This window comes from Thermoascus crustaceus (assembly GCF_041956765.1).
Source record: "Thermoascus crustaceus strain CBS 181.67 unplaced genomic scaffold VTN00scaffold_3, whole genome shotgun sequence".
Taxonomy (NCBI): Eukaryota; Fungi; Ascomycota; class Eurotiomycetes; order Eurotiales; family Thermoascaceae; genus Thermoascus; species Thermoascus crustaceus.
Window position 1 is genome coordinate 1,888,801 of NW_027192529.1, and position 22,379 is coordinate 1,911,179.

Here is a 22,379-nt window from a genome sequence, read left to right on the forward strand (position 1 = left end):
AGTTGTGCATGCGGTTTTTTAAGAGACCGTTATGATCTGCGCGGCATCTTGCACAGCAGTCCGCGAATAAAAGTACTTCTTATTGCCTACTAACGAACTATTTGCAAGTCGACAAGCTACCATCGATGACTCCTTGATTGGTCTGATGTGTTATCTATCGTACAATGCAGCGGTCTGTCCCGCGCGGGAAAAGTGTCAGCACGAGGCCCTCCCTCGGTAAAGAAAAGAAATTTTCAAGCCGTTCCAAGCTCGAGGATAGAATCCGGAACTGTAAACTTGAGGGTAGGAGAACATACGTATCGAAAGCTGGAAAAAAGGCCGGACGAAAGGATGATGGAGCACTGCCAAAGCCGCGAGCGATGCAAAAAAAAGCATAGTGCAGAAACACGGAATGAAACTGAATGGGAGAAAGTGGTCCTTGACGCCAAACATGCTCAGTGCGAAGACGTTCCAAAGATTGCAGGGGTCGTGAGAGCCAGCCAGCAGAAGATAGACAGCAAAAGGAGACAAAACATGCGAAATGAAGTAGACAAGCGAGTTTCAAACCCAGACATGTAGATCAGAGAATGTGTACGTTCAAAAGAGCATGAAACCCGTATGATCGGGAGAGGAATGAACCTGAAAAGGGATGATGAAGGTTCTTCAACCGATATGAAACTTAATGCCTGCGCAGGCTGTGTCTATCTGCAGATCAGGAAAAAAAAGGAATCTGGGGTGTAGATAAAGGACCATTAAAAGGTGTAAACTGAGCTTATGGGCAAAAAGGCCAGCACAATTTGAAAAATAATGGTCACGTCGAATGTATTCTCCGCAAATTCGATTGCCGAATTGCATGCAAAACTGCAAAGCGACTGTAGGCCGAGCTTGCAAAAGCTCAAACCCAGAGAAAGCGCACTAGATCTTGATCGGCGACAGCGGGGGACCGAGCTCCGGGAGCTGGGACGGAGTCCTCGCATGGGTGTTTTCAAGCTTCTTTGGTGGCTTCTTACGCCCTTTATGGCTAGAGCGGCTGGATGGTCTGTCGTTCTGACCAGCTTCACTGCTTCCAGAAGACGAGATGGCGCGCTCGTTGGAAGCCGAACTCTGTGACGAGCCGGGGCCGCCGTTTTCATTCTCTTTGGCGGCCTTCTCAGCCGCCTCCATCTCCAGCTTGAGGAACTCCTTTTCGGTCCAACATCCCTGCCAGCAATTCTTCCAATCACAGACCAGGAACTGGAAGCAGAAGCCGTCGATCTTCATGCAAGGCTGGAAGCATATGCAGAGGTTGCGATAGTCCATCTTGTTCTGATCCACATAGGAGTGGAGAAGGTTCAGATGGCACGTAATCGCGAAGAGAAGATAGTAGTTGTACGGTGGGAGTTTCGAGAGCTCATCTTTCAGCATCTGTGGAGCAGTGGTTGCGCCCTCGCACTTTTCGGCGATCATGGCCTGCGTCTGCTTGGGAAAGAGTTCGTCTGGTAACTCGCGCAGCCAAGCCTTGAACATGGAGCCAATTGTATTGATATCGTAAAGTTCAGGCTCGTCAAAAAGGTTGATGTCAAGCTCTGCAGGACTCCAGTTAGCAGAATCACTTTCAATGAAATCGATAAGACATACCAGTGTCAAATCGCCGCTGCCAGTGCTTGACTTCCCTGCCGCTTCCGGGGACTCGGTAAAGGCCCTCCTCCTCACACCCTTTGAAGTTCAGGTAGCTGGTCTGTTAGCAGCGTCTTTAGCCGATAGGAAATAGGTAAGCTTACTCGATGCAGCGATAGGGTAGAGCGGGCATCCAAAACTCCGTCTTATCCTTGCAGTCTTCCAAGCGCTTCGATATCCTGGTTCGCCGCGTCTGCTCGATAAGCGGCAGGTTGATAACGGAACACACGTAGGAGTCGTCGTTGACCAGCTCGCGCTCGTTGGTGCTGCCACTCCTCGTGATCTTCCCAAAGAAACCTTTACCCGCCTTGCCAATGGTGGCCGCGGCGCCGGTGGAAGACTGCTTGATGTTGCTGAACAGCGCAGCCGAGGCACCTGAAACTTGACTCAAAGAAGCAGATGTCACCATCGACGGTATCGACGGTATCGACGGGCCGTAGCCCTTCTCCTTTCGGATGAGGGCGCCACCATTCTCGGAGGGCCGATCGGCAGAACGGTTGCGGACGATTGCATTTCCACCCTCTTTGAAAGCTCGATCCTGGTTCAAAGGAGCAGTCTTTGGAGGATCTTCGAATTCTCGCTTAGCCTGCTCTTCTAACTTTGATAGACCGTTTGGCGGCTGCCGGTTTAGTGGCTTGTGGTTCGACGAATCTTCAACCCTCACGGATTTTGAACGCGTCAGGAAGTTGGGGAACCGCGGCTTGTTTTTCTTGGTAGTGACGATGTGGTGGATGTGTTCAGGCTCTGGGACAGACTTTTTGCTGTCCTGCTCCGCACTTCGGTCCTCAGAATCTTCGCCTAAGAGAAGCCCGTCAGCACAGTTCGGTAGCGCAGCGTATTGAGGGCGGGATCCCACTCTTTTTGTGTTCTGAAAGATCAGTAGTGGATGACAGAAGATCAGGGCTCGAACCGTGACCCCTCGAGGCATATACCGTCCGGTCCTTTGAGCTGCCACGGCTCTTTGGGTTGTCCCCCAATCCATCTGAAGTGTGGACTCTATGTGAGGATTTCGACGCTTTGAGGTTCGCGAAGAATGATTTTGAAGGGTCACGGCTATGCTTCGGAGAGTCCTTGGGGGATGGAGGATATTGTGGAATTGCAGTGAGGTTTGGTGTCTGAGGGGGCGCATTTGGTGAGTCTGGAGGCATGAACGGATTGTCTGTTCTGTTATTCGATCGCGTGACAGGTCGGATCGTAGTCCCCTTCATCAATGGGGAACTGGGTGACGACTTGGGAGAGCGGGGAGTTAGGGGGCTAAGCCCATCCGAACTCATCGCACCCGGGGTCAGCGGCGTTGTGTTGCTCCTCCCAGGCTTTTCGAAAGTAGAACTCAAGTTCAGACTGGGGACGACTGAGTGTCTGGTCGGCATCTTGGATATCTCCGGCTGCAGTGCCGGCGGATGTACAGGTCGATGAAAGCCGGGTGCAAGTTGTAGTCTGAGGTAGACGCGTTTGGACAGACCTATTCTCAGGAATTATGGTCAGTCTCACTATTAGATAGATGAAGATAGATACGCAGCATCTGCAATGGGACGAATTGTAGCAAGACAAAGAGACCAGCCATGTACAGTAACATTTGAGGTCTTACCTTTCAGTCAATGGCCAAACGACAGAATGGTCCACCCGTAAGCCTCCCACTAAGATCTCAGTTGAACTATCACTGAGACCTCAAGGTCCGCAGAGGATGGAGGTTCGAACTGGCCGGCCACCGAGTGGCTGGTGAGGGGCGACCACTAGAGGGACAAAGGCTGATTGCGAAAGATTTCGGAGGATTCGATCTGAAGGATGTGATCGGTCAGAAAAGAATAGGTGACACAACCGTGAGCATCAGGCAGGACGAGAACCTCGTGGGAGCACAAGCAGGCTGCGGATGACCAGGGGGTGACAGGACGCAAGGCAGGCAGGGGGTTTCATAAATAGCAGAAGGGCTCAATAAAGTGAACGATTCCAACAATTAACCAAGAGGACATTATTGTCAGTCGCCCTTTGTACTGTCGACTCTCGGGTTCACGCAGTCTGCTTGCTATGAATCGTCCCGGACGATGAGACCCGACTCGCTCTGGGGATGTCGTGATAGGACACTGAACACCACAACACTCACCACGCTGTGTCCGTCATGGTATATCCGATCCACATTCACCTTATCCTTCCCTCTTTCTCCCGCCGAAAGTCTCCGTCGTGCCGATATCTCTATTCACTTCAGTCCACCGGCCGCCAGGTTAGCGGAACCAACCACCGCACTGCGCAGGTACCGCACACGTTCTGTTCTCGGTCGGGGGAGGGGGAGGAGAGGAGAGAGAGGGGGGGAAACGACAATGCGATCACGGAGGCGTGCGACAAACGGCCTCGTAGTGGGCAATAAGAGTCGAGAAGGGACAAGTGCTGTCAGGGCAGTCCAGAGGGCCGTGTCTCTGGCGTGGTATCCCCCCAAACGGGTGACAGAAGGGAGAGGGCCGTCTGGACCGGTCAGACTCGACACTCGCAGCGACGATGCATTCCTCCTTGGTAGCGTTATGCAAGCGCGGCTGTGTGTCAAGCTAAGAAGCCTCCGTTTTAAGGGGAGCAAACGGTGGGGAGGCTTGAGTTGGGCTATGGGCGGAGAACATTGGCGACACACAGACATCCATTACGGGGTCTGGCACTGCAGCCATGCCTGTTCCGAACCGCAGATCAGATCCGATTTAGAATCGAGGAGAAGACAGCGGACGACGCGCTTACCCGTCCGGGATAAAGGGCAAATGTCAGTCTCGCAGCCGTATTTTTGCGGCGCTTTGAGTTTCTCGAGGGTATGGCTATTGCGTACACCGAGAGATCGGAGGTTCCACCGGCGTCTGTGGAGCGGTGACGGCCACTGGCCAGCTGAAGGCGGGATGATGTACCTCCCGAGCAAGATACGGCCTCATGGCCATGGCATTGGCGGGTTGGAGATGTTAGATCAGAGCCAGACTGCCAGCAGGTTTACAATATTCCGTAGCAATGGACTAAACAGTCGAGACTTGAGGCTAACGTAGACCAGTGTTCGACCATCCAAGACATCGTGACAAGTGCGGTGTGCAGGGCTCTAGTACGGGGCAATCCAGTACTATCCATACATAGTTCTCCAGCACACCACTTTAGTGCTCCGTGCTCGGTACGGGACCTCCGTATCTCCAACAACGCCCCTCCTTCTATCTATCGTCATTGATCACGCTTACCACCATCCATGGTTCGTGGCTGGTCGCCTGATACGATGCCGGAGGATGCGAGCGCCGTCAGCTGCGCCCAACGATGGAAATTTCCCATTATTATCCAGCTCGATCTCTGCTCACTTGCTGCCGTGCATGCTCACGCTACCCACAGGGCCCTGGCGCAAAGTGTGTGTGGAATTCAGACGACCCCACGATAGAGCCGGTAGGCTGGATGGATCGCAGCCACTGGCGGTCCCCTGACACGTGGGCGAAGAGGATAATCTGCACATCGCGCGCATTCTGAGGAATGGATGGACGTGCCGCGTAAACGTGACTATTTAATCTCCCTGTTCCAGACCTTGGCTGTCAGTGAGGAAGGTCATGGATCTCGAGAGCAAGGGCCCAGGGGCAGCAGCCAGGCACGCGCGTACGGTGTTGGCTCTCCAGGGGTTGTGACGAGCGGTGTTTCCTGGACAGAGACCAGCCGGGAGGCCCCCACCACAGGCTGAAACACGGCCCTTCTTGGCTCGTGGACCCCTTTGTCAGGCACGACTCCGACCCTTTTGACCCTCGCGACGCCCATGACGCTGCCGTCCTCGCGCACGTGCACGTGCAGCCCGCACCTTTTTTCAGCCACGCCGCTCGCTGACACACACTTTTTCCCTTCCTCCAGCCCTGGCAGGATTAGCACCCTCTGCACGATCCGGGATAACGTGCGACGGCTGATCCACCACATTTCACACAGTGGCAGTGGCGATATGTTCCGCTCTCCGGATCGTCCATAGATGGACCAGATCGCGCTGAGCTTTTTTATCTGACGACTAACAGAACCTCCCTCCTCTCCTCCCGGTGATATCCGCCCCCGGGCCCGAAGATGTCTCTGGTATCGGGGCCTGGCAGGGGTGTCGGAGGAACCTCAGACCAGAAGCTCTATGTTGAGAAGCACGTTGACTACATCAAGAGCCTAGACACAGTGCGTTTCCAAGCGAATCCTCTCCACCGGGGAAGATGGTTGACGGCGGTGGCAGCGGAAAGATGAGCTGGAGTACTGGTTGACTGAGCACCTGCGACTCAACGGAGTCTACTGGGGTCTGACAGCCCTGCATCTTATCAACCATCCTGAGGCTCTTCCCCGCGACGGGGTCATCGACTTCGTTCTCTCCTGCCAGCAGGACAACGGCGGCTTTGGGGCCGCTCCCGGCCACGATGCACACATGCTGTATACCGTGTCTGCCGTTCAGATCCTGGTCACTCTGGATGCCGTGGGTGAGCTGGAGAAACGTGGTCGAGGCGGGAAGGAGAAGGTCGCATCCTGTATGACATGCCTGGAGCTCAGTGGTCTGTCTGTATCTGGCTAAGAATTGCAGTCATCGCAGGTCTGCAGGATCGCGAGACAGGTACGTTCAAGGGGGATGAATGGGGTGAGACTGATACCCGTTTCCTCTACGGTGCGCTGCTAGCTCTGTCGCTGCTTGGCCTACTCGATTTGGTCGACGTGCCCAAGGCCGTCTCCTACGTCCAGCGATGTGCGAATCTGGACGGTGGGTATGGGGTCCGTCCAGGAGCCGAGTCCCACGCGGGGCAGGTCCTAACCTGCGTCGGAGCGCTGGCGATTGCCGGGCGCTTAGATCTGGTTGACAAGGACCGCCTTGGCGGCTGGCTGAGTGAGAGACAGCTGGACAACGGTGGTCTAAACGGACGTCCAGAGAAGCTGGAAGATGTCTGTTACAGCTGGTGGGTTGCTGCTAGCTTGGCCATGATCGGAAGGCTCCATTGGATCGACCGCGACAAGCTTGCGGCGTTTATCCTCCGCTGTCAGGTGAGCGGCCTCGGTTGTGATGTCTTGGGCGGAAACTAATGCAGATCAGGACCCTGAAGCCGGAGGCTTTGCAGATCGGCCTGGTGATATGGTTGACGTGTTCCATACGGTCTTTGGCATCGCGGGCTTAAGCTTGCTGGGATTCGAGGGCCTCAAGGAGGTGGATCCTGTCTAGTAAGCATCATCATCACTCTCCCGTCGCAGGTATCAGGCTGACCCGTCACCAGCTGTATGCCTAGAGAAATCACAGCGAAGTGCTTAGCTAGGTAGGTAGGTAACAATGTACTGGTTACATACAGAATTTTTTTCTGTCTCTTGGTACAAAAGTTATCTATTTCTCCACCTCCTGCCATCTAATAACCCGCTTTCCTTTTACTGCCTCTTGGATTCGGGATACAAGACAGGAGAAGATTGACCACCACCGCGACTTATTGTCCGCTTCTACCCCTCCACAATGGCCTGACAATATGGCTGCTAAGACGCAGTGGAACATACTTAGCAGTAGATCAGAGAATCGATTGTCGTTGCAAACAGAAGTTTCTTTGCTGCAATAGAGCTGATCCGATTGCGTGGTTCCTTCCGCTCCGTAGAGATCCCGTGCAGCTCGACGGCACCGTAACTTCCATCTCTGTCTGCGTCCTGCCTGCCTCCGACCCCGCAGGAAGACGGCGGCGGACGCCCCCTTCTCTACTGTGTCTCTTTTCTCTTCGCCGCTTCTTCAACTTCATCAATTCTTTCTCCTCGACCCCATCAAGCAAGAGGAGTGTTCTGCCCTCTTTGTTCTGTTTCTTCTTCTGCAAGCAACGATCCGCATCTCTTATCTGTTGCTTCCTCTGTTTTCCATCTCCGTTCAATCTGCATTGTTCGTTCTATCCATCTACGATGGATGCAGCTGCACTCTGGTGCAACATCTGCCCCAAGCAGCCCAGGTTCAGCGACGTCTCGCACTTACTGACCCATGTCTCCTCCAAGGCTCATCTGTCCCATTACTTCAAGCTTCAAGTTCGAAGCCACCAGGAGCCGGAGGCCGGTGATCTTCTCGATGAGTATGATCGATGGTATAAGGTCAACAACCTGGCCAAGCTGCTGTCCGATCGGATGGCATCGAAGGAGGCTCGGAAGAACAAAGCCCAGGGAAAGGCCGCCGGTGTTCAAGGCACTACTGCTTCTACCAAGAAGAGTGCTGCACCTAAAGCCCCGTCCAGCACCGCCAGTTCCCAGCAGCCTGGTCCTTTGCCCGACTTCCTCGATCCGCGGCTTTCCCAGCCCTATTTCGGTGTCAACCACGCTGCTGAAAACACAGAGCACTCTTTTCCGGGCGGCTATAATGTCCCGAACGGCCATTCAACCCCAAATCATCAGGTACAGCTCTGGCAGACTCGCCCGGTACAGCCAGCGGCTTCGCCTACGCGGCCGGCATCACGTCAGTGGAAAACGGAGCACGATTCCGACTCGGAGAACGAGACAGGCTCCCTGCTTCATGCCACCCCGAAGTGGTCTGAGCGAGTCAACGCCACAATTGGTGCCCTGCCGCGGTCGTTGTGCAGCGGAGTGAGTTCTGATCCCTTTGTTGAGGATGACCAGAGCTGGGGCTATGCGGATGACAACGAAGATGACAAGGAAAAGGTGGATGAGATGACAAGGCTCAAGGGCGTTTTGTGGCCTGGGATGGATATCTTTGACTCTGCCACGGAGCAGATGAGGCGGAAGCGTAACCAGAAGAAGGACGGGAGTATCCTGAAGATGATGGAGAAGGCCTCCGAGGATATCGAGCCAACTGAGCTTGTCTTCTCACCTACAGGCATCCTGCGGAAGCAGCGCGTGATCTCTGGCAACGTCGAGGACAGCAGCCCCCTCAAAGGGGAAACCCCGATTCCTAAGCGTCGTGCTGTCCGTCCGAAGCGTGGTCCACTGTCGCAGTCCGACCCTAACACAGTGTCCCGGCGCAGTCATGAGAGAAAGAAGGCCAAAAAAAAGGCTGGCCAGGACCAGAGCCAGTCGCTTGAAGGATTGTCACGGCAAGCTTTACCTCTTCTTGAGAGCCCTGGGGTTAACCGGTCATTCGGTTACTATCACGGCTACTATCCATCTCTCGGTGATGATGACAGCGAGTTTAGGTTGTCACTGGGCGAGTCGGACGCAAAGCCTCGCGGTGGCTTTACCGTCTTCAACGACGAGCAGCGCCAGTCAAAGTCTGGGCTGAAGGACCAGTCTCGGAGCACGGATCCGGCACCTGGTTCATCAGCAGGCTCCCATTCCTTTTACCACCGGCATGAGCCACTGACATTTGGCTCCATGTCTTCCTCTACCACCACCAGAGGCTACACTCCAAATCTTTCCAGCATGGCTCCCCGTTATCCAACCGGTAAGGAGAACATCGAGCCCATTTTGAACTGCCAAGGAAGAATTGATCCCCATATGGGTTGGCGAACCTCTTGGGCGAAGCATCAGTATGGGGACGAGGCATATCCCCCGCATTATTTCTTTGGAGATGGCCACCATGTCGAGTTTGGTCCTTTCGGTGGCAACGATCTATCCGGCTACTCATGCAATCCCTTGGCTATCTCACGCTTACCAGTCCACCAGGGCCAGGTGTACGTCGCGAGCAACAGCCCCGGCTGCAGTAGTCCCAAGGTCAAGAGGGCTCCTTCGTCGGATGCAACCATTTCTGACACCGAACAGGATGATGGACGCCTCTATTTGGACGGCAGTTCCGACTAGATGCAGCTGATACCATGGCTTTCTAACTCTGCAGTTCTCTTGTCTGCCAGTCGTTGAGACAACTGTTGTAGCATCATACTCGAAAGTTCGACTAATGATCACGAAGCATGATGGATCACGATGATGTGAAAAAGTGTATTCTCTATTCCTTAGACCATGGTGCCTTCTTTGCACATATTTGCTGTGTTGCGTTTCGTCCGATCTCGTTTGGTGTACATGTTTCGGTTTGCGTCAGCTCCATGATGGTAACGGGCTTGTAGTCGTTCTTATCCTTTCCATTGGCATTTCTATAGCTACTAGGCAGTGAATGTGCCATAGTGTTATTATTCAAGGCCTTATCAAGTTATTATTCTATGATCTTGTAGAAACGCTCGTGCCACAGTTAACTATGTTAACTAAGTTACTCATCGTTTTGTATTACATAAGCAAACCACTTTAACGTAGCAAAGTCGCGGCGTGTCAGTTCACGCGTCAAGCTCGGCTTCCGGAGGCGACTGCGGAGATCGACGATTACAGCAGAGCCCACGACGAGGTGTATTCTTCGCCGGGGCTTTTCTACAGCTCATTCTTTATAGTCTTCTATTTTCAAAGGCGCCCGCTGCAGCAAGGAAACCTGCAGCGCTGGCGCCAGATTCGTTTGTGCGAGGTCGAGCCTAGCGTCGCCGTACATCGCAGGGCTCACTGGCCACTTGCAATTCAGAGGAATCTGGAGAATTCCTGTTGGAAAGACCTTCTTTCTGCTGTCTATCATAATCTGTTCTAGTGCGATAGATCACCTATTAAGCCCTCGCACGTCCTATCCCACGGGATAGGAAACGAACAAAGATGACCGTCTCTTCCCAATCGTCAGCTTCCTCTTCAGCTGTAAAGCGGAAGCAGCAGTCCATCTCAAGCTTCTTCACCAAGAAGACGCCTGTGACACAGAAGAAGGATCCTCCGAAGCCTGCGAACGAGGACCAAGAGAAGCCTGCACCCGGGAAGGAGAACGATGCACGAAGAGACGAGGACAACCGGCAAGATGACGAAGACGAGGATATCGTCCCTCCGGCCCCGAAGCGCGCGAGGACCAATGTGGTTTCTGGAGACGACGAGGATGAGGCAGAAGAAGACGTGTCGGTCGATCAGGTACCTCCGCCCAGCAGCGGTGGACGCACCGAGCGCTTCAGGTTCGCAAGTTCCCCTGCTGTGGAGAATCAGCAAGATGAGCGGGCGAAGGAGCGTCAACGCAAGGAGAGGGAGAAGCTACATCAGAAGTTTGTCAAGAAGCTTGGTGGTCCGGACTGTCTCATCGGAATCGGGGCGGGAGCAGGCGTGGATGACGATGCCCCCTTTGGTGCCGGAGAGGAGGCCGTCGAAGGCGAGGAGGACGAGGAACCTGCGCCACCTCCAACCAAAGAAAAGGGTGCGAAAAAGGGCGGGAGTAAGCTCACGCCGATGGAGAAGCAGATCATCGAGATCAAGCGCAAACACAAAGATACTCTGCTAGTCGTGGAGGTTGGCTACAAGTTCCGGTTTTTCGGTGAAGATGCGAGGATTGCTGCGAAGGAGTTGAGCATCGTGTGTATTCCGGGGAAGATGAGGTTTGATGAGCGTATGTCTCTTTTTTACTGTCGCTGCCTAGATAACTCCAGCTAACTTCATGCAGATCCTTCAGAGGCACACCTCGACCGCTTCGCGTCCGCGAGCATACCGGTCCACAGGCTTCATGTACATGTGAAGCGCCTAGTCTCTGCTGGCCACAAGGTCGGTGTTGTCAGACAGATCGAGACGGCTGCGCTCAAGGCTGCGGGAGACAATCGCAACGCTCCTTTTGTTCGTAAACTTACGAATCTCTACACGAAAGGAACCTACATCGACGACGTGGAAGGATTGGAGGGTGTTACTGCCTCCGCCTCCGGGGGAGTTTCTCCCGCCACGGGATATCTACTCTGCCTAACTGAGACAATCGCCAAGGGCTGGACCACCGATGAGAAGGTCCATGTTGGAATCGTTGCTGTGCAACCTGCGACCGGAGACGTCATTTACGACGACTTTGAGGATGGGTTCATGAGAAGCGAGATCGAGACGCGGCTACTCCACATCGCGCCCTGTGAGTTTCTGATCGTCGGCGAGCTTTCAAAGGCGACGGAGAAGCTCGTCCAGCATCTCTCTGGCAGCAAGACCAATGTCTTTGGCGACAAGGTACGGGTCGAGAGGGTTCCAAGGCAGAAGACCGCTGCTGCAGAGTCGCACAGCCGCGTCTCGAGCTTCTACGCGGGCAAGATGAAGGCGACTGGCACCGCGGAGGATGTCCAGGCAAGCAATCTGCTTCAGAAGGTGCTCAACCTCCCCGAGCAGGTCACCATTTGCCTCTCCGCCATGATCAATCACCTGTCCGAGTACGGTTTGGAGCATGTCTTCGACCTGACCAAATACTTCCAGCCGTTCTCCGCGCGGCAGCATATGCTCCTCAACGGCAACACCTTGACGAGCCTGGAGATCTACCAGAATCAGACAGACCGATCTACGAAAGGGAGCCTGTTTTGGACGTTGGATAGGACGCAGACGCGCTTCGGACAGCGATTGCTTCGTAAATGGGTCGGTCGGCCGTTGCTCGACCGAGAAGCGCTGGAGGAGAGAGTCGGTGCCGTCGAGGAGCTGACGAGTCCGGACCGGACTGTTCAAGTCGAGAGACTGAAGGGGCTGCTGGGCAAGGTGAAGAGCGATCTGGAGAAGAGCTTGATCAGGATATACTACGGAAAGGTGCGGTGCTGTTGTAAATCTATTGAAGGATGACGCTGACAAGAATTCAGTGCACCCGACCAGAGCTCCTTACTGTTCTCCAGACGATGCAGATGATTGCCAACGAGTTTTCAGATGTCAAGTCTCCGGCAGATGCTGGTTTCAAGTCATCTGTGATCAACAAAGCCATTGCGTCCCTCCCCTCCATTCTCGACGATGTCGTGGCATTCCTCGACAAGATCAACATGCATGCCGCGAAGAGCGACGACAAGTACTCTTTCTTTCGCGAGTCTGAGGAGACAGAGGAGATCACCAAGCACAAGCTTGGGATTGCGAGCGTTGAGCACGAACTGCAGGAGTATCTCCCTGTCGCCGCAGAGACTCTGGGAAAGAAGAAGGTTGACTATGCCACCGTCGCCGGCATCGAGTACCTAATCGAGGTCGAGAACAACTCGGCCCAGGTGAAAAAGGTCCCTGCGTCGTGGGTGAAGATCAGCGGAACGAAGAAGCTTTCGCGCTTCCATACGCCGGAGGTCATCAAGCTGATGCGGCAGCGCGATCAGCACAAGGAAGCGTTGGCCGCTGCCTGTGACAAGGCCTTCACGGCTCTTCTGGCGGAGATCTCGACCAAGTATCAGGCGTTCCGGGACTGTATCCAGGCTCTGGCCACGCTAGACTGCCTCCTCTCTCTCGCAGCCATTGCCAGCAGGCCTGGCTACGTCAAACCTCAGTATGCAGACGACGCGCGCATATGCGTGAAGCAGGGTCGTCATCCGATGGTCGAGCAGCTCCTCCTCGACAGCTATGTCCCCAACGACATCAGCCTCAGCACCGACGCAACCCGCGCGCTCCTCGTCACCGGTCCCAATATGGGCGGAAAGTCCAGCTACGTCCGACAGGTCGCGCTGATCGCGATCATGGGCCAGATCGGGTCGTACGTCCCAGCGGAGTCAGCGACCCTCGGCATGCTCGACGCCGTCTTCACCCGCATGGGCGCCTTCGACAACATGCTGGCCGGCGAGTCCACCTTCATGGTCGAGCTCTCCGAGACGGCAGACATCCTGAAGCAGGCGACGCCCCGCTCCCTAGTAATTCTGGACGAGCTGGGCCGCGGCACCTCGACTCATGACGGTGTGGCCATCGCGCAGGCCGTCCTCGACTACATGATCCGCTCCATCCGCAGCCTCACCCTCTTCATCACGCACTACCAGCACCTGGCCAACATGGCACGCTCGTTTCCCGACCACCAGCTCCGCAATGTGCACATGCGCTTCCACGAGTCTGGGTCCGGGAAGGACGAAGAGATCACCTTCCTGTACGAGGTCGGTGAGGGTGTCGCGCATCGCAGCTACGGGCTGAACGTCGCGCGTCTGGCGAACCTGCCGGGGCCGGTCTTGTACGTGGCCAAGGAGAAGAGCGCGGAGCTGGAGGAGAAGATCAAGCGCCGGAGACTGGCGGGGTTGTTTAGGGCTGTGGGGGAGATTACGGAGGACCTTGCCAAGGGGGATGAGGGGTTGATAGAGAGGTTGATTGCGGGGGCTGAGCAGCTATAAACATCGAAGGATGTGCTGGCTGGCAGTCATGTCTCTGCTACGTTCATCTCGGGTCGATTTCTACTCTTCCGTCCAACTGTACGTGGCGTTGTTAATGTTTGCATAGTAGTGTTCATTACCATAGATAGGGCAGGATACCCGGATGTGTACGATAGGCATGTTAATATCCTTCTGGACGAATCGACGCCTTTCAAAGAGCAATACAGAGCTCATAATATCGTTTCCGGCGTGGCAATCTGTTTTATTGGGTTTCGGGCACTTGCTGAGAAAAACGCGTGGAGAGAAAATGGTAATGGTTTTCTTGTTGTCATCCGGTATCTTGTTTGTTCGCAGCTGCTAGGGCTAGGCTAGGTCTTTGTGTGCGTTTCTGTGTTTTTCAGCTTTTGGCGAGCCCGCGGCGGGCGGTGGAGCCGCGGCGGGCAACTTTACACGAGGGCTCAGGGCTTGTATGTACGGACGGACTTTACTAGGTACTATTATTGCTACTGGATTCCTACAGCAACAGAGTTACTGAAGAGATGGAGACAGTCGTAGGTTTATCGGTCTCCGGCTCGTCCAGAGCATCCGTAGCTGAAGCCTCTCGTAGACCGTCCGCGCCCACGTGTCGCCGTCGAGACGTCCTCTTCGCGGGAGTGGAGGAGCCCCTCTCCGATTTTGTCGCTCCGTCTTCAGTTAAGAGTCATACCCGACCTGCAACGACCAACCTCCTCCGGACGGCCGCCTTGGACTAAGAGGGCGCCCTTTCTCTTGTATATCTACATCTATACTTACAATTGATTGTTCTGCGGTCTCTGCCGTTCAGGTCGGAGGCCAATTGCACATAGTCCTTCCTATTCACTCCCTTCGCAGAGGGCCTTTCTACCCCGCGCCGTCGCGCTCAGTGTAACCACCATGGATCTTGTCAACCAGTGAGTCAATTGTCGTTATACATTATCCAGCAGTGGCAGACGTTACTGATGTCCGCAGCCTAGAAGGAAGACTCCTCTTCGCGGTCCCAAAGAGCAAGTACCCCGATGACCCTATCCCTCGATTCCCGCGGAGACCACCGCCAATGCGACGTCGCAGCTGGGCTAATCCGATATAGAGGGACGTCTGCAGCAAGCAACCCTAGACCTGCTGGCCGGGTGCGACATCCAGTTCCGCCGTGAAACCCGTCTCGACATCGCCCTCGTCAAGAACCTCCCCATCGCGCTCATCTTCCTGCCCGCCGCCGACATCCCTACCTTCGTTGGAGAGGGACGCGTCGATCTGGGTATTACCGGCCGTGACCAGGTCGCGGAGCACGATGCGAACCTGCCCCGCGGTGAGACCTCCGGCGTCGAGGAGGTGCTGGACCTGGGATTCGGCACGTGCAGGCTACAGGTGCAGGTTCCCGAGAAGGGGACCATCACGGACCCGAAGCAGCTGATCGGAAAGAACGTCGTCACGAGCTTTACGGCTCTGACCCAGGCTTTCTTCGCCAAGCTCGAGGGCGACGGGGACGCCAGCAAGCGCTACCGCGAAGGCGGCGGCTGGGACCTGAGCACCAAGGTCAAGTACGTCGGCGGCAGTGTCGAGGCCGCGTGCGCCTTGGGTGTCGCTGACGGCATTGTCGATCTGGTCGGTATGTATATTTCGATGTTCCCAACGCGTTTTGGGTCGTGCTAATCTGTGCAGAGTCCGGTGAGACGATGAAGGCGGCCGGTCTGAAGGCCATCGACACTGTAGTTGAGAGCACTGCGATCCTTATCAAGTCTAAGAACGCCAAAAACGACCTGATCGAGCTGATCGCATCAAGAATACGCGGTGTCATCAGTACGTCGTCCCTGTTGGTCAGTATCAATAACGTTTGCTTGCTAACGTGCCCTGTCCAGCTGCCCAAAAATACGTCCTTTGCCAGTACAACATCCAGCGCGAGAAGCTTCCCGCCGCCACGAAGATCACGCCCGGCAAGCGTGCACCGACTGTCACCGCGCTCGAAGAGGAGGGCTGGGTTGCAGTCAGCTCGATGGTGGAAAAGAAGGCCATCGCAACGGTCATGGACCAGCTCACCGAGGTTGGTGCCTCGGATATTCTGGTCTTGAACATTGCAAACTCGAGAACCGGTTAGATGGCTGTCCACTGGTTTATGTTGGAATTTTATCTTGGTTTTTTGATTCTTTTTTTCCACTTTTGTCTATTTCCCTTTTTGGCAGATATGTCCATTTTCCTAGATCATCAACGGAGCAATGAATGGCGTGAAAGAGTGAAATATGGTATGCAAGTCTTTGCTATAGTCGTTTAGCTCGGGATTTGCACGGTCATGGTTTTGACAGAGTTCGTCCGGAGTCTTCTGTCACCTTCTGCAGATAAGTGACGCGAGCGTTTTGATAGATATATCCAACCAATAAGAGGCTAAATTGGTGACAGGGTACGCCACGATATCCCACTAGCCTAGGCTTTTCATCCATTAATATAGTTACGTGCATCTTAATGACCCAATGGCCCTTGAAATCTAAGGGTTTTGTCTTTAAGATGAAGTTTATATTCTCCGGCTGTTCATATAGTACGTGTACAAAAGCAGAGGTATCTCATTACAACTCGGCCGTTTTCCCGTCGTATTTTCCGCTCAGGCCTAAAATAAGGGGATATATCCATGTGTTTCCGGAACAGCAGGTGAAGGAGGCGGTTTAGGTTTGCGAATATGACAAGGCTGTCACCGGATGTATTAGAGGCGGGTATTCGGATTTCTCCTACTTTTGATGTTAGAACTGATATCTGCACATATCTTCCCCCAGAGTCGACAGAAGAATACTGGAGACAGTTCCGGAACCTAGCTTGGCACGTACCTTCGTATAATATATACAAGACATACACCTCACAGCTTCTCATTCACCCACTGGCTCTTCCACCCAGCACCACTGCGCTTGAACAGCTGCGTGATCGGACACCGACGCTCCGTCTCCTCGCTGAACTTCTTGAACGTCGCCTCATCTGCGTCCGTCTGTACATTCACGATCAGCTCGATGTTGTCCCAGTTCGCATTCCCCTCCTGGCCCTTGACCAGCACAGCCGGATCCAGCTCCCCGTTGACCGTCACGCGCCACTCCCCCAGCTTCGCGCCCAGGTCCTTGGCCACCAGCGAGCCCGTGACCTGCGTGCAGGAGCTCAGGCTGCTCAGCGCGTACGCGAGCGGCGTCGGGGCCGAGTCCTTGCCGCCGAAGGAGGGGTATGCGTCGACCGAGATCTGGTGCGGGCTGCCCTTGACTTTGATGCTCTGCGCGACGCCGTGGCCGGTGCCGTCCACGCGGAAGGGGATCTTGCTGAGCGTGGTTGCGGTGCTGGAGAATTGGCGATTGAGTAGTGGCAGTCGGGTGCTTGCCGAAGCCGACGACGACGCCAGGTGAGTGAAAGTGAGAGTGGTGGGTCTGAGCATGGTGACGCAATATAAGGTATCAATTCTGTGTTGAATACGTATAGACAGAGACGGTGAAGGGGGAGTCTGTCTGCCTTTCTTTTTGATACCGTTTTTATGATATGTGCTGTACGCGAGAGAGAAGAAAAGTGCTCTGTCTGTCCGGGTCAGGGCCTGGAACCCGTTTTTTAAGACATCCGTCCCTACCCAAGAATTGCCCTTCATGACATGATTTCGGCTGCGAATGATGTGATATGGATCTCTCGGGAGACCCACAGGGTTGGATTCAGTAGTGGAACTATGCCGATCGTGTGGAGTTCTCTAGGAGGTAGGCAGTTCGAGAAAGGGATAGAGCTCCTAGACGGATTCGAATGATATGATCTAACCTATAGATTTAATAATTTGGGAATTGGCGATGCGCAAGGATCAGGAACTATATAGAACATCTAGCACCATGTTTATTAGGTATACATTCTCAGTGGCAGAGTTGATCAATATCCTTTTTTACCTGATCTATCTGTTCCGTTGACCCAATTCTGTATTCCTCTGTTTTTTTGGGGGGCATTGAAAACCTTACTTATACACCGTTCCATGGGTAGGACCCTATAGCGAACCTCTTCGGGGTTTGGCCAAGGAATAAGTATTCGGGCGATTGCCTACACCCAACAAGTTCTTCCTCCAGGACCCTGCGCTCTGGCCAACGGACACAGACATGGCTCCTCCAGTACGGTAAGAACATCTTTTTTGTCTTTGAAAGTTTAAGTTTGTGTATCATCCGGATTGAGTGGGCTGTAGACATATCCCTCGTCCGTGTGCCCTCGAAACAAGCGGAAATGGAGATGTCTGCAGATCTCCGCGCCGCAGATCAGAAATTGTTGGTAATAAGATTTCGTTTAAAAGGTCCAGTTAAGACGGCCCTAGATTTGGGGACTCTTGTCACAATAACAAATAATAATATACTCTGTGGAGGACCTTGAAACAGTTGTAGTTCCCGGCGGTACAGCTAAGTTAAAAAGGTTCCGATGATTACCAAGCAATCCTTCCGGAAAGGGAAAATTGTCATGCCGCCTGTATACGAGGTACAGTTCCTCCGTTATTGGGCTACGTGCATTTACTCTTCACAATTATTCAGGGAAAGGAATGGAACTAGTTCAATGGTACTTTGTTCTGCCTACCTAGAGACAATGGTATTTGTGGCAGAGATAGGCATCAGCAGAAGGGATCTTCTGTTCTCGTGATAGGATCTGACTAGCGGGTCTAACGAAGCAACTAGAACGAGTGAGGAATCTACCAAGTAAATCAAGGACTGACTGTTCTAACGTTGATATTTCCAGACGGAAAACAGTTCCAAAGTCTTGCCAGCTCTAGCCCCTGCATATTCGTGATGGAGGTCGCTTATCGATGACATTGTATCCCATTGTTTCCTTGCACTGAAGAGGTATCTGGAGTCAAAAGCGGCTTTGCTAAAAGAGGGACCAGATCTGTCTAGCATGTCTAACCGGACGAACACAATGACGTGGGAATGCATTTAACCAAGCAAGGTATCTGATTGGAGATTTGATCAACGTTCAAGATGTATACCGTACAAAAACTGCTGACTAGCATATGCAGACTTGTGACGGTATATTCAACTCTCATCATGCTGTCATTCCGTACGACTAGAGATTCTACCCCTGCCTCAACCTTTCATGGGCCCCTGAGAAAGTGTTGGTTGTAAAGGCACTAACAGTGCTCACATCCAATGCAAGCGCAAATGCTGCTATCAGGCCTGCAAGGCGTCTCTTCATCTCAGGTACACTGCAATTCAGCAGCTCTAGACATTCTTTCTGCGTGTCGTAGATGGTCCCGCCGCCTACAACATCAACAGGCAGCGAGGGGATAAATAACGCCCACTTCAGCTCCTTCGTGGTGCATTTGAGCACTTCCTGGCAGGCCTCGTCCATAAGAACTCCCCAGGCGATCACTCGCAGACCCCGAGGCTGCGTTACATTCCCCCACGCCGGTTTCTTATCGCCCGTCATTTGGCCGTCCAGATGAAACCATTCGAGCTGCAGCTCCCGCGCGAAGGGGGGGACTGTGCGAAATTGTCACAGACTCTCTGGGTCGCCATCGAGACCATATTCTGCCCATGGCGTCACCGCAGTGATAATCGAAACAGACATGCACGGTAGTGCCAATGATGTGCGGTGTCAGCTTCTGCAGACGGCTATGTCGACTGGCAGACTGGGCATCTTTGGCGAACTGCGGCAGGAGATCAGGCACACGTCGGGCGAACGCAACAGCCTTGCCTGTATCTGCGAAGTAGAAGACGGGCGGGACATAGCCTCGTCCAGCACCTCGAACCGGATGCCGCCGCAGCGGTTGAAGGCTTTACACCTTCGTGAGCAACTCGCGAGCAATGCGGCCTCGTAGGTCGACAGCGGCGCATAGAACGTGTCATTGGTGTTTTCGGATCCCTCGCCTTTAGCGGCTCTGCTAAACCCACGGGAACCTGGCTGAACCCGATGCAGTTTTCAATTCTTACATTTCTGGTTTCATCTTGGTGACGTCTGGTATGCTTGAGACCCTCCAGACGAGAGGCCAAATTCGGATCGTTTCTCAGCAGCCGACTTATCGACATTGCACTTTGGAACTGCACAGAACCGATATAACAGATGATCAGGACGATGATTGAGGAATAAAAACCGCTTGCAGGGTCAGACACGAGATTTCACACTCATATATATATATATATATATGCATGCTGGCCCTCTAGGCCGGTCGCGCACATGCAAGGTAGGAGGCATGAGCAGAATCGGTATACAGCATGCGTGATATTTTCCAACAGTCACGGCCTGAAACTTACTGCACCTGGCGTTCAATTGGTTGGCAAATACCTCTTGTTTTGGACTTGGTCTGCGATTTGCTTGCTATCTCTCTATCCACGGTGGGGAAGTGGTGTTTGCCTGAATGAGCCGTGCCCTTCACTGGGTGTTCTCAGGCTGGAGTATGTGCGCAGAGATCATCTGCCCGACACCATCTTGGAATTGTAGGTAATAAGTCAAATGGAACTGGATGAGCTGGACTGTTATGATAGTACGGTTGGTTGGCACGTGTGATATATCATCTAGAATTCTAGATCGAGGATAGTCTCCGGTATAGGCGTTCGCTAGCGGTCCGTGCTAGCCTTGGCCCAAAGGACTATCTTAGATGCCATCTTTCACTACAGAGTTCCTCCTATGGTAAGATACCGATCACTTATATCAATTAGATCTGTCAGATCGATCAGCAACCGTCCCCTAACACAAGCAGTCGTACAGAATATTTTGAACCTCGGTCCTCGGTAGCAACACTCTTCCAGATCCGCATCACAGGCTGTCCGCTGACAGCAATTCAATATGTACGTAGGCCGCGGAGTTGGAGGCTCAGATGAGGACCTCTGCAGAACCTATCTATACTAGCTGCTTTCAGATTGACAATGCAAGCCGCTGCAGAGTGCGAATAATACGAATTTGGAAGCTTTTATCCAAGATTCCTTCCATGTCCTTCCTCATACACCTCCTCCCCTGCTCGACTCTCTTCGCGAAAACTTCCGCCCTGCTCTTTTCATACTCAAGCTGGGACACTTAATTATCGAGAGCGAAACGAGCTATATGCTCCTGAGCCAACTTTTCTCGGAGCTTTGCTACCCTCAACCGCCTCTCTGAGATTTCATATTCAAGGCCTGAAATTTCGTGTTCAAAGGTCGCGATTCTCACATCCGACCTTGACCGCTCCAGGTCCACCGGGTTCAAAGCCTGCCGGTCGTTATTCTTACTCTTGTCGATGTCTTCCTTCGCTACAGCACGGTCGAGACGATCTATGCTGTACTGATTCAGGCGTCTCCGTTTGGGTTGACACTGCTCATCAGGGGAGGGAAACCGGGAGCGTATCGTGCCAGCAATAGAAGTGGCAGAGGAGGAAGAGGAGTGGTGGGAATGTTAGTAGCACGCTCGATCGTTAAAAGCTGCAAAAATGACGAGGAGGACGAGGATGCAGCGTCATGGAAAGAGAGCGCAGAGATTTGGTCGACTTTGAGGTCATCATGTTGTTCACATTTCGCAGACTTGTTCCCCAGCACCTTTGCTTGGAGCACTCGAAACCAATCGTGCATGTCCTCCCAGGGAATGAACCAGTCACTCCACCACCCCAGGATCCAGATTGTGATGCCTTCTTGATCAGCCGCGATAGGTCATCGTACCACCGGCAGGTCTCCTCCTGGATATCCCAGGGCACGCTGAATTTGACAGGATCTTCCGTACAATGGATCCGAATAAACCTGTGCTTGGATTCGGGTCTCTTGAACCAGCCAGGATATTGTGTGCGAAGACGGGCGACTTCCTCCTCACCATGGTCTGGCTTCTCAAGACCCATGTCAATGTCACAAGTCTCGACAGGAAATGAGAGGGAGGCGGAGCCATGGATATTCTGCGAAGGAGCCGAGATTGAAAGTATAACGCATAGTTGCTGTGGTTCGAGGACAATGGCGCACTTCCAGCCGTCAATACGGGTTGGGTTGTTTTCCACGCACACAGTGCATGATCTCTTCTGCAGACACCTCCTGTCGATGTCCGGCATATCCTGACTCTGGGAATTATCGAATGTGGAGCCCAGTGCTCGATAGCGGGGGTTGTCTGACTTGCGGCGAGCCATCTTCAGTCCACACACTGTTGGCTGTCGAAATATTGCCGTTGATATAAGCTAATTGTAACTCGGTGGCACGAGCAACGCCTATCCAGTAGGGTGTAGGGAAACTATGTTTCCTTATTAGCATGAATATATCCTATTCTCAACTGAGATGAACTCACGGCGGCTGGGAGACCTACAGACTCCACGAGATCAATCTAATATCACTCCATACATGTAGCACAACCCACAGGATAGGAATGAAAGAGGTAGAGAGATGCTTGAGCTGAATTTACAGCTGGGGATGCGACACTAGCGTGAGTGAGCTCTGAAAGGACATCTGAGCCTGAGGTCTGCGTACTACCTACTTAGGTAGGTGCTCGTCTGGGTCCGGAGGACTCCCATCCACGAAGGGTCTCCTTCCATTTCTGAGACCTTCCAACCCAGCCTGTCTTTCACATGCAGGACTACGCGAGCCGACAAAACCACCCGGGCTGTCCCTCTTTGTCTTCCTCCTTCTCCTCTGTTCTTCCCTCTCTCAAGGTGCTTCTCGGAGGAAGACGTCTCTTTTCTCCCTTGTCGTCTGGATTATGGGCCCTGCATCGTTCAAGTCATTCCATACTGTCAACGAACTCTGCTAATTCTCTGTGTTCAAATTCTACATGTCTCACCACAGTCTATAGGACCTCGAATATGTGTGTGGCCTTAGTCTTATGTTCATCGAGACAGACCGCTGACATCTCGAC

General features: G+C 53.4%; 11 protein-coding genes across 11 annotated transcripts; 6 read left to right on the forward strand and 5 right to left on the reverse strand.

The window, feature by feature from the left end:
• Nucleotides 1–164: 164 nt before the first annotated feature.
• Nucleotides 165–558, forward strand: VTN00DRAFT_5880 (uncharacterized protein; the record flags this gene model as incomplete). The annotated part of the gene is made up of 2 exons (XM_069432459.1): nucleotides 165–282; nucleotides 383–558. The coding sequence occupies 2 exons, from the start codon at nucleotides 165–167 to the stop codon at nucleotides 556–558; spliced, it is 294 nt and encodes a 97-aa protein (XP_069288317.1).
• Nucleotides 559–894: 336 nt separating this feature from the next.
• VTN00DRAFT_5881 (uncharacterized protein) lies at nucleotides 895–3,005 on the reverse strand (the record flags this gene model as incomplete). The annotated part of the gene is made up of 4 exons (XM_069432460.1): nucleotides 895–1,544; nucleotides 1,597–1,691; nucleotides 1,740–2,433; nucleotides 2,492–3,005. The coding sequence occupies 4 exons, from the start codon at nucleotides 3,003–3,005 to the stop codon at nucleotides 895–897; spliced, it is 1,953 nt and encodes a 650-aa protein (XP_069288318.1).
• A 228-nt stretch (nucleotides 3,006–3,233) lies between these two features.
• Nucleotides 3,234–3,509, forward strand: VTN00DRAFT_5882 (uncharacterized protein; the record flags this gene model as incomplete). Its single annotated transcript, XM_069432461.1, has 2 exons — nucleotides 3,234–3,260; nucleotides 3,309–3,509. 2 exons carry the CDS (start codon nucleotides 3,234–3,236, stop codon nucleotides 3,507–3,509), a joined length of 228 nt encoding a protein of 75 aa, XP_069288319.1.
• Nucleotides 3,510–3,658: 149 nt separating this feature from the next.
• Nucleotides 3,659–5,538, reverse strand: VTN00DRAFT_5883 (uncharacterized protein; the record flags this gene model as incomplete). Its single annotated transcript, XM_069432462.1, has 4 exons — nucleotides 3,659–3,740; nucleotides 3,834–4,092; nucleotides 4,973–5,160; nucleotides 5,234–5,538. 4 exons carry the CDS (start codon nucleotides 5,536–5,538, stop codon nucleotides 3,659–3,661), a joined length of 834 nt encoding a protein of 277 aa, XP_069288320.1.
• Nucleotides 5,539–5,676: 138 nt separating this feature from the next.
• Nucleotides 5,677–6,891, forward strand: VTN00DRAFT_5884 (uncharacterized protein; the record flags this gene model as incomplete). Its single annotated transcript, XM_069432463.1, has 5 exons — nucleotides 5,677–5,775; nucleotides 5,831–6,116; nucleotides 6,170–6,621; nucleotides 6,671–6,795; nucleotides 6,849–6,891. 5 exons carry the CDS (start codon nucleotides 5,677–5,679, stop codon nucleotides 6,889–6,891), a joined length of 1,005 nt encoding a protein of 334 aa, XP_069288321.1.
• Nucleotides 6,892–7,503: 612 nt separating this feature from the next.
• VTN00DRAFT_5885 (uncharacterized protein) lies at nucleotides 7,504–9,342 on the forward strand (the record flags this gene model as incomplete). Its single annotated transcript, XM_069432464.1, has 1 exon — nucleotides 7,504–9,342. The coding sequence occupies one exon, from the start codon at nucleotides 7,504–7,506 to the stop codon at nucleotides 9,340–9,342; it is 1,839 nt and encodes a 612-aa protein (XP_069288322.1).
• An 825-nt stretch (nucleotides 9,343–10,167) lies between these two features.
• On the forward strand, nucleotides 10,168–13,616 carry VTN00DRAFT_5886 (uncharacterized protein; the record flags this gene model as incomplete). The annotated part of the gene is made up of 3 exons (XM_069432465.1): nucleotides 10,168–10,933; nucleotides 10,988–12,084; nucleotides 12,135–13,616. 3 exons carry the CDS (start codon nucleotides 10,168–10,170, stop codon nucleotides 13,614–13,616), a joined length of 3,345 nt encoding a protein of 1,114 aa, XP_069288323.1.
• An 891-nt stretch (nucleotides 13,617–14,507) lies between these two features.
• VTN00DRAFT_5887 (uncharacterized protein) lies at nucleotides 14,508–15,705 on the forward strand (the record flags this gene model as incomplete). Its single annotated transcript, XM_069432466.1, has 5 exons — nucleotides 14,508–14,524; nucleotides 14,583–14,617; nucleotides 14,701–15,219; nucleotides 15,273–15,410; nucleotides 15,470–15,705. The coding sequence occupies 5 exons, from the start codon at nucleotides 14,508–14,510 to the stop codon at nucleotides 15,703–15,705; spliced, it is 945 nt and encodes a 314-aa protein (XP_069288324.1).
• Nucleotides 15,706–16,452: 747 nt separating this feature from the next.
• On the reverse strand, nucleotides 16,453–17,010 carry VTN00DRAFT_5888 (uncharacterized protein; the record flags this gene model as incomplete). Its single annotated transcript, XM_069432467.1, has 1 exon — nucleotides 16,453–17,010. One exon carries the CDS (start codon nucleotides 17,008–17,010, stop codon nucleotides 16,453–16,455), a length of 558 nt encoding a protein of 185 aa, XP_069288325.1.
• Nucleotides 17,011–18,656: 1,646 nt separating this feature from the next.
• On the reverse strand, nucleotides 18,657–19,527 carry VTN00DRAFT_5889 (uncharacterized protein; the record flags this gene model as incomplete). Its single annotated transcript, XM_069432468.1, has 3 exons — nucleotides 18,657–19,063; nucleotides 19,214–19,464; nucleotides 19,514–19,527. 3 exons carry the CDS (start codon nucleotides 19,525–19,527, stop codon nucleotides 18,657–18,659), a joined length of 672 nt encoding a protein of 223 aa, XP_069288326.1.
• A 1,067-nt stretch (nucleotides 19,528–20,594) lies between these two features.
• Nucleotides 20,595–21,660, reverse strand: VTN00DRAFT_5890 (uncharacterized protein; the record flags this gene model as incomplete). The annotated part of the gene is made up of 2 exons (XM_069432470.1): nucleotides 20,595–20,806; nucleotides 21,141–21,660. The coding sequence occupies 2 exons, from the start codon at nucleotides 21,658–21,660 to the stop codon at nucleotides 20,595–20,597; spliced, it is 732 nt and encodes a 243-aa protein (XP_069288327.1).
• Between the last annotated feature and the right edge of the window lie 719 nt (nucleotides 21,661–22,379).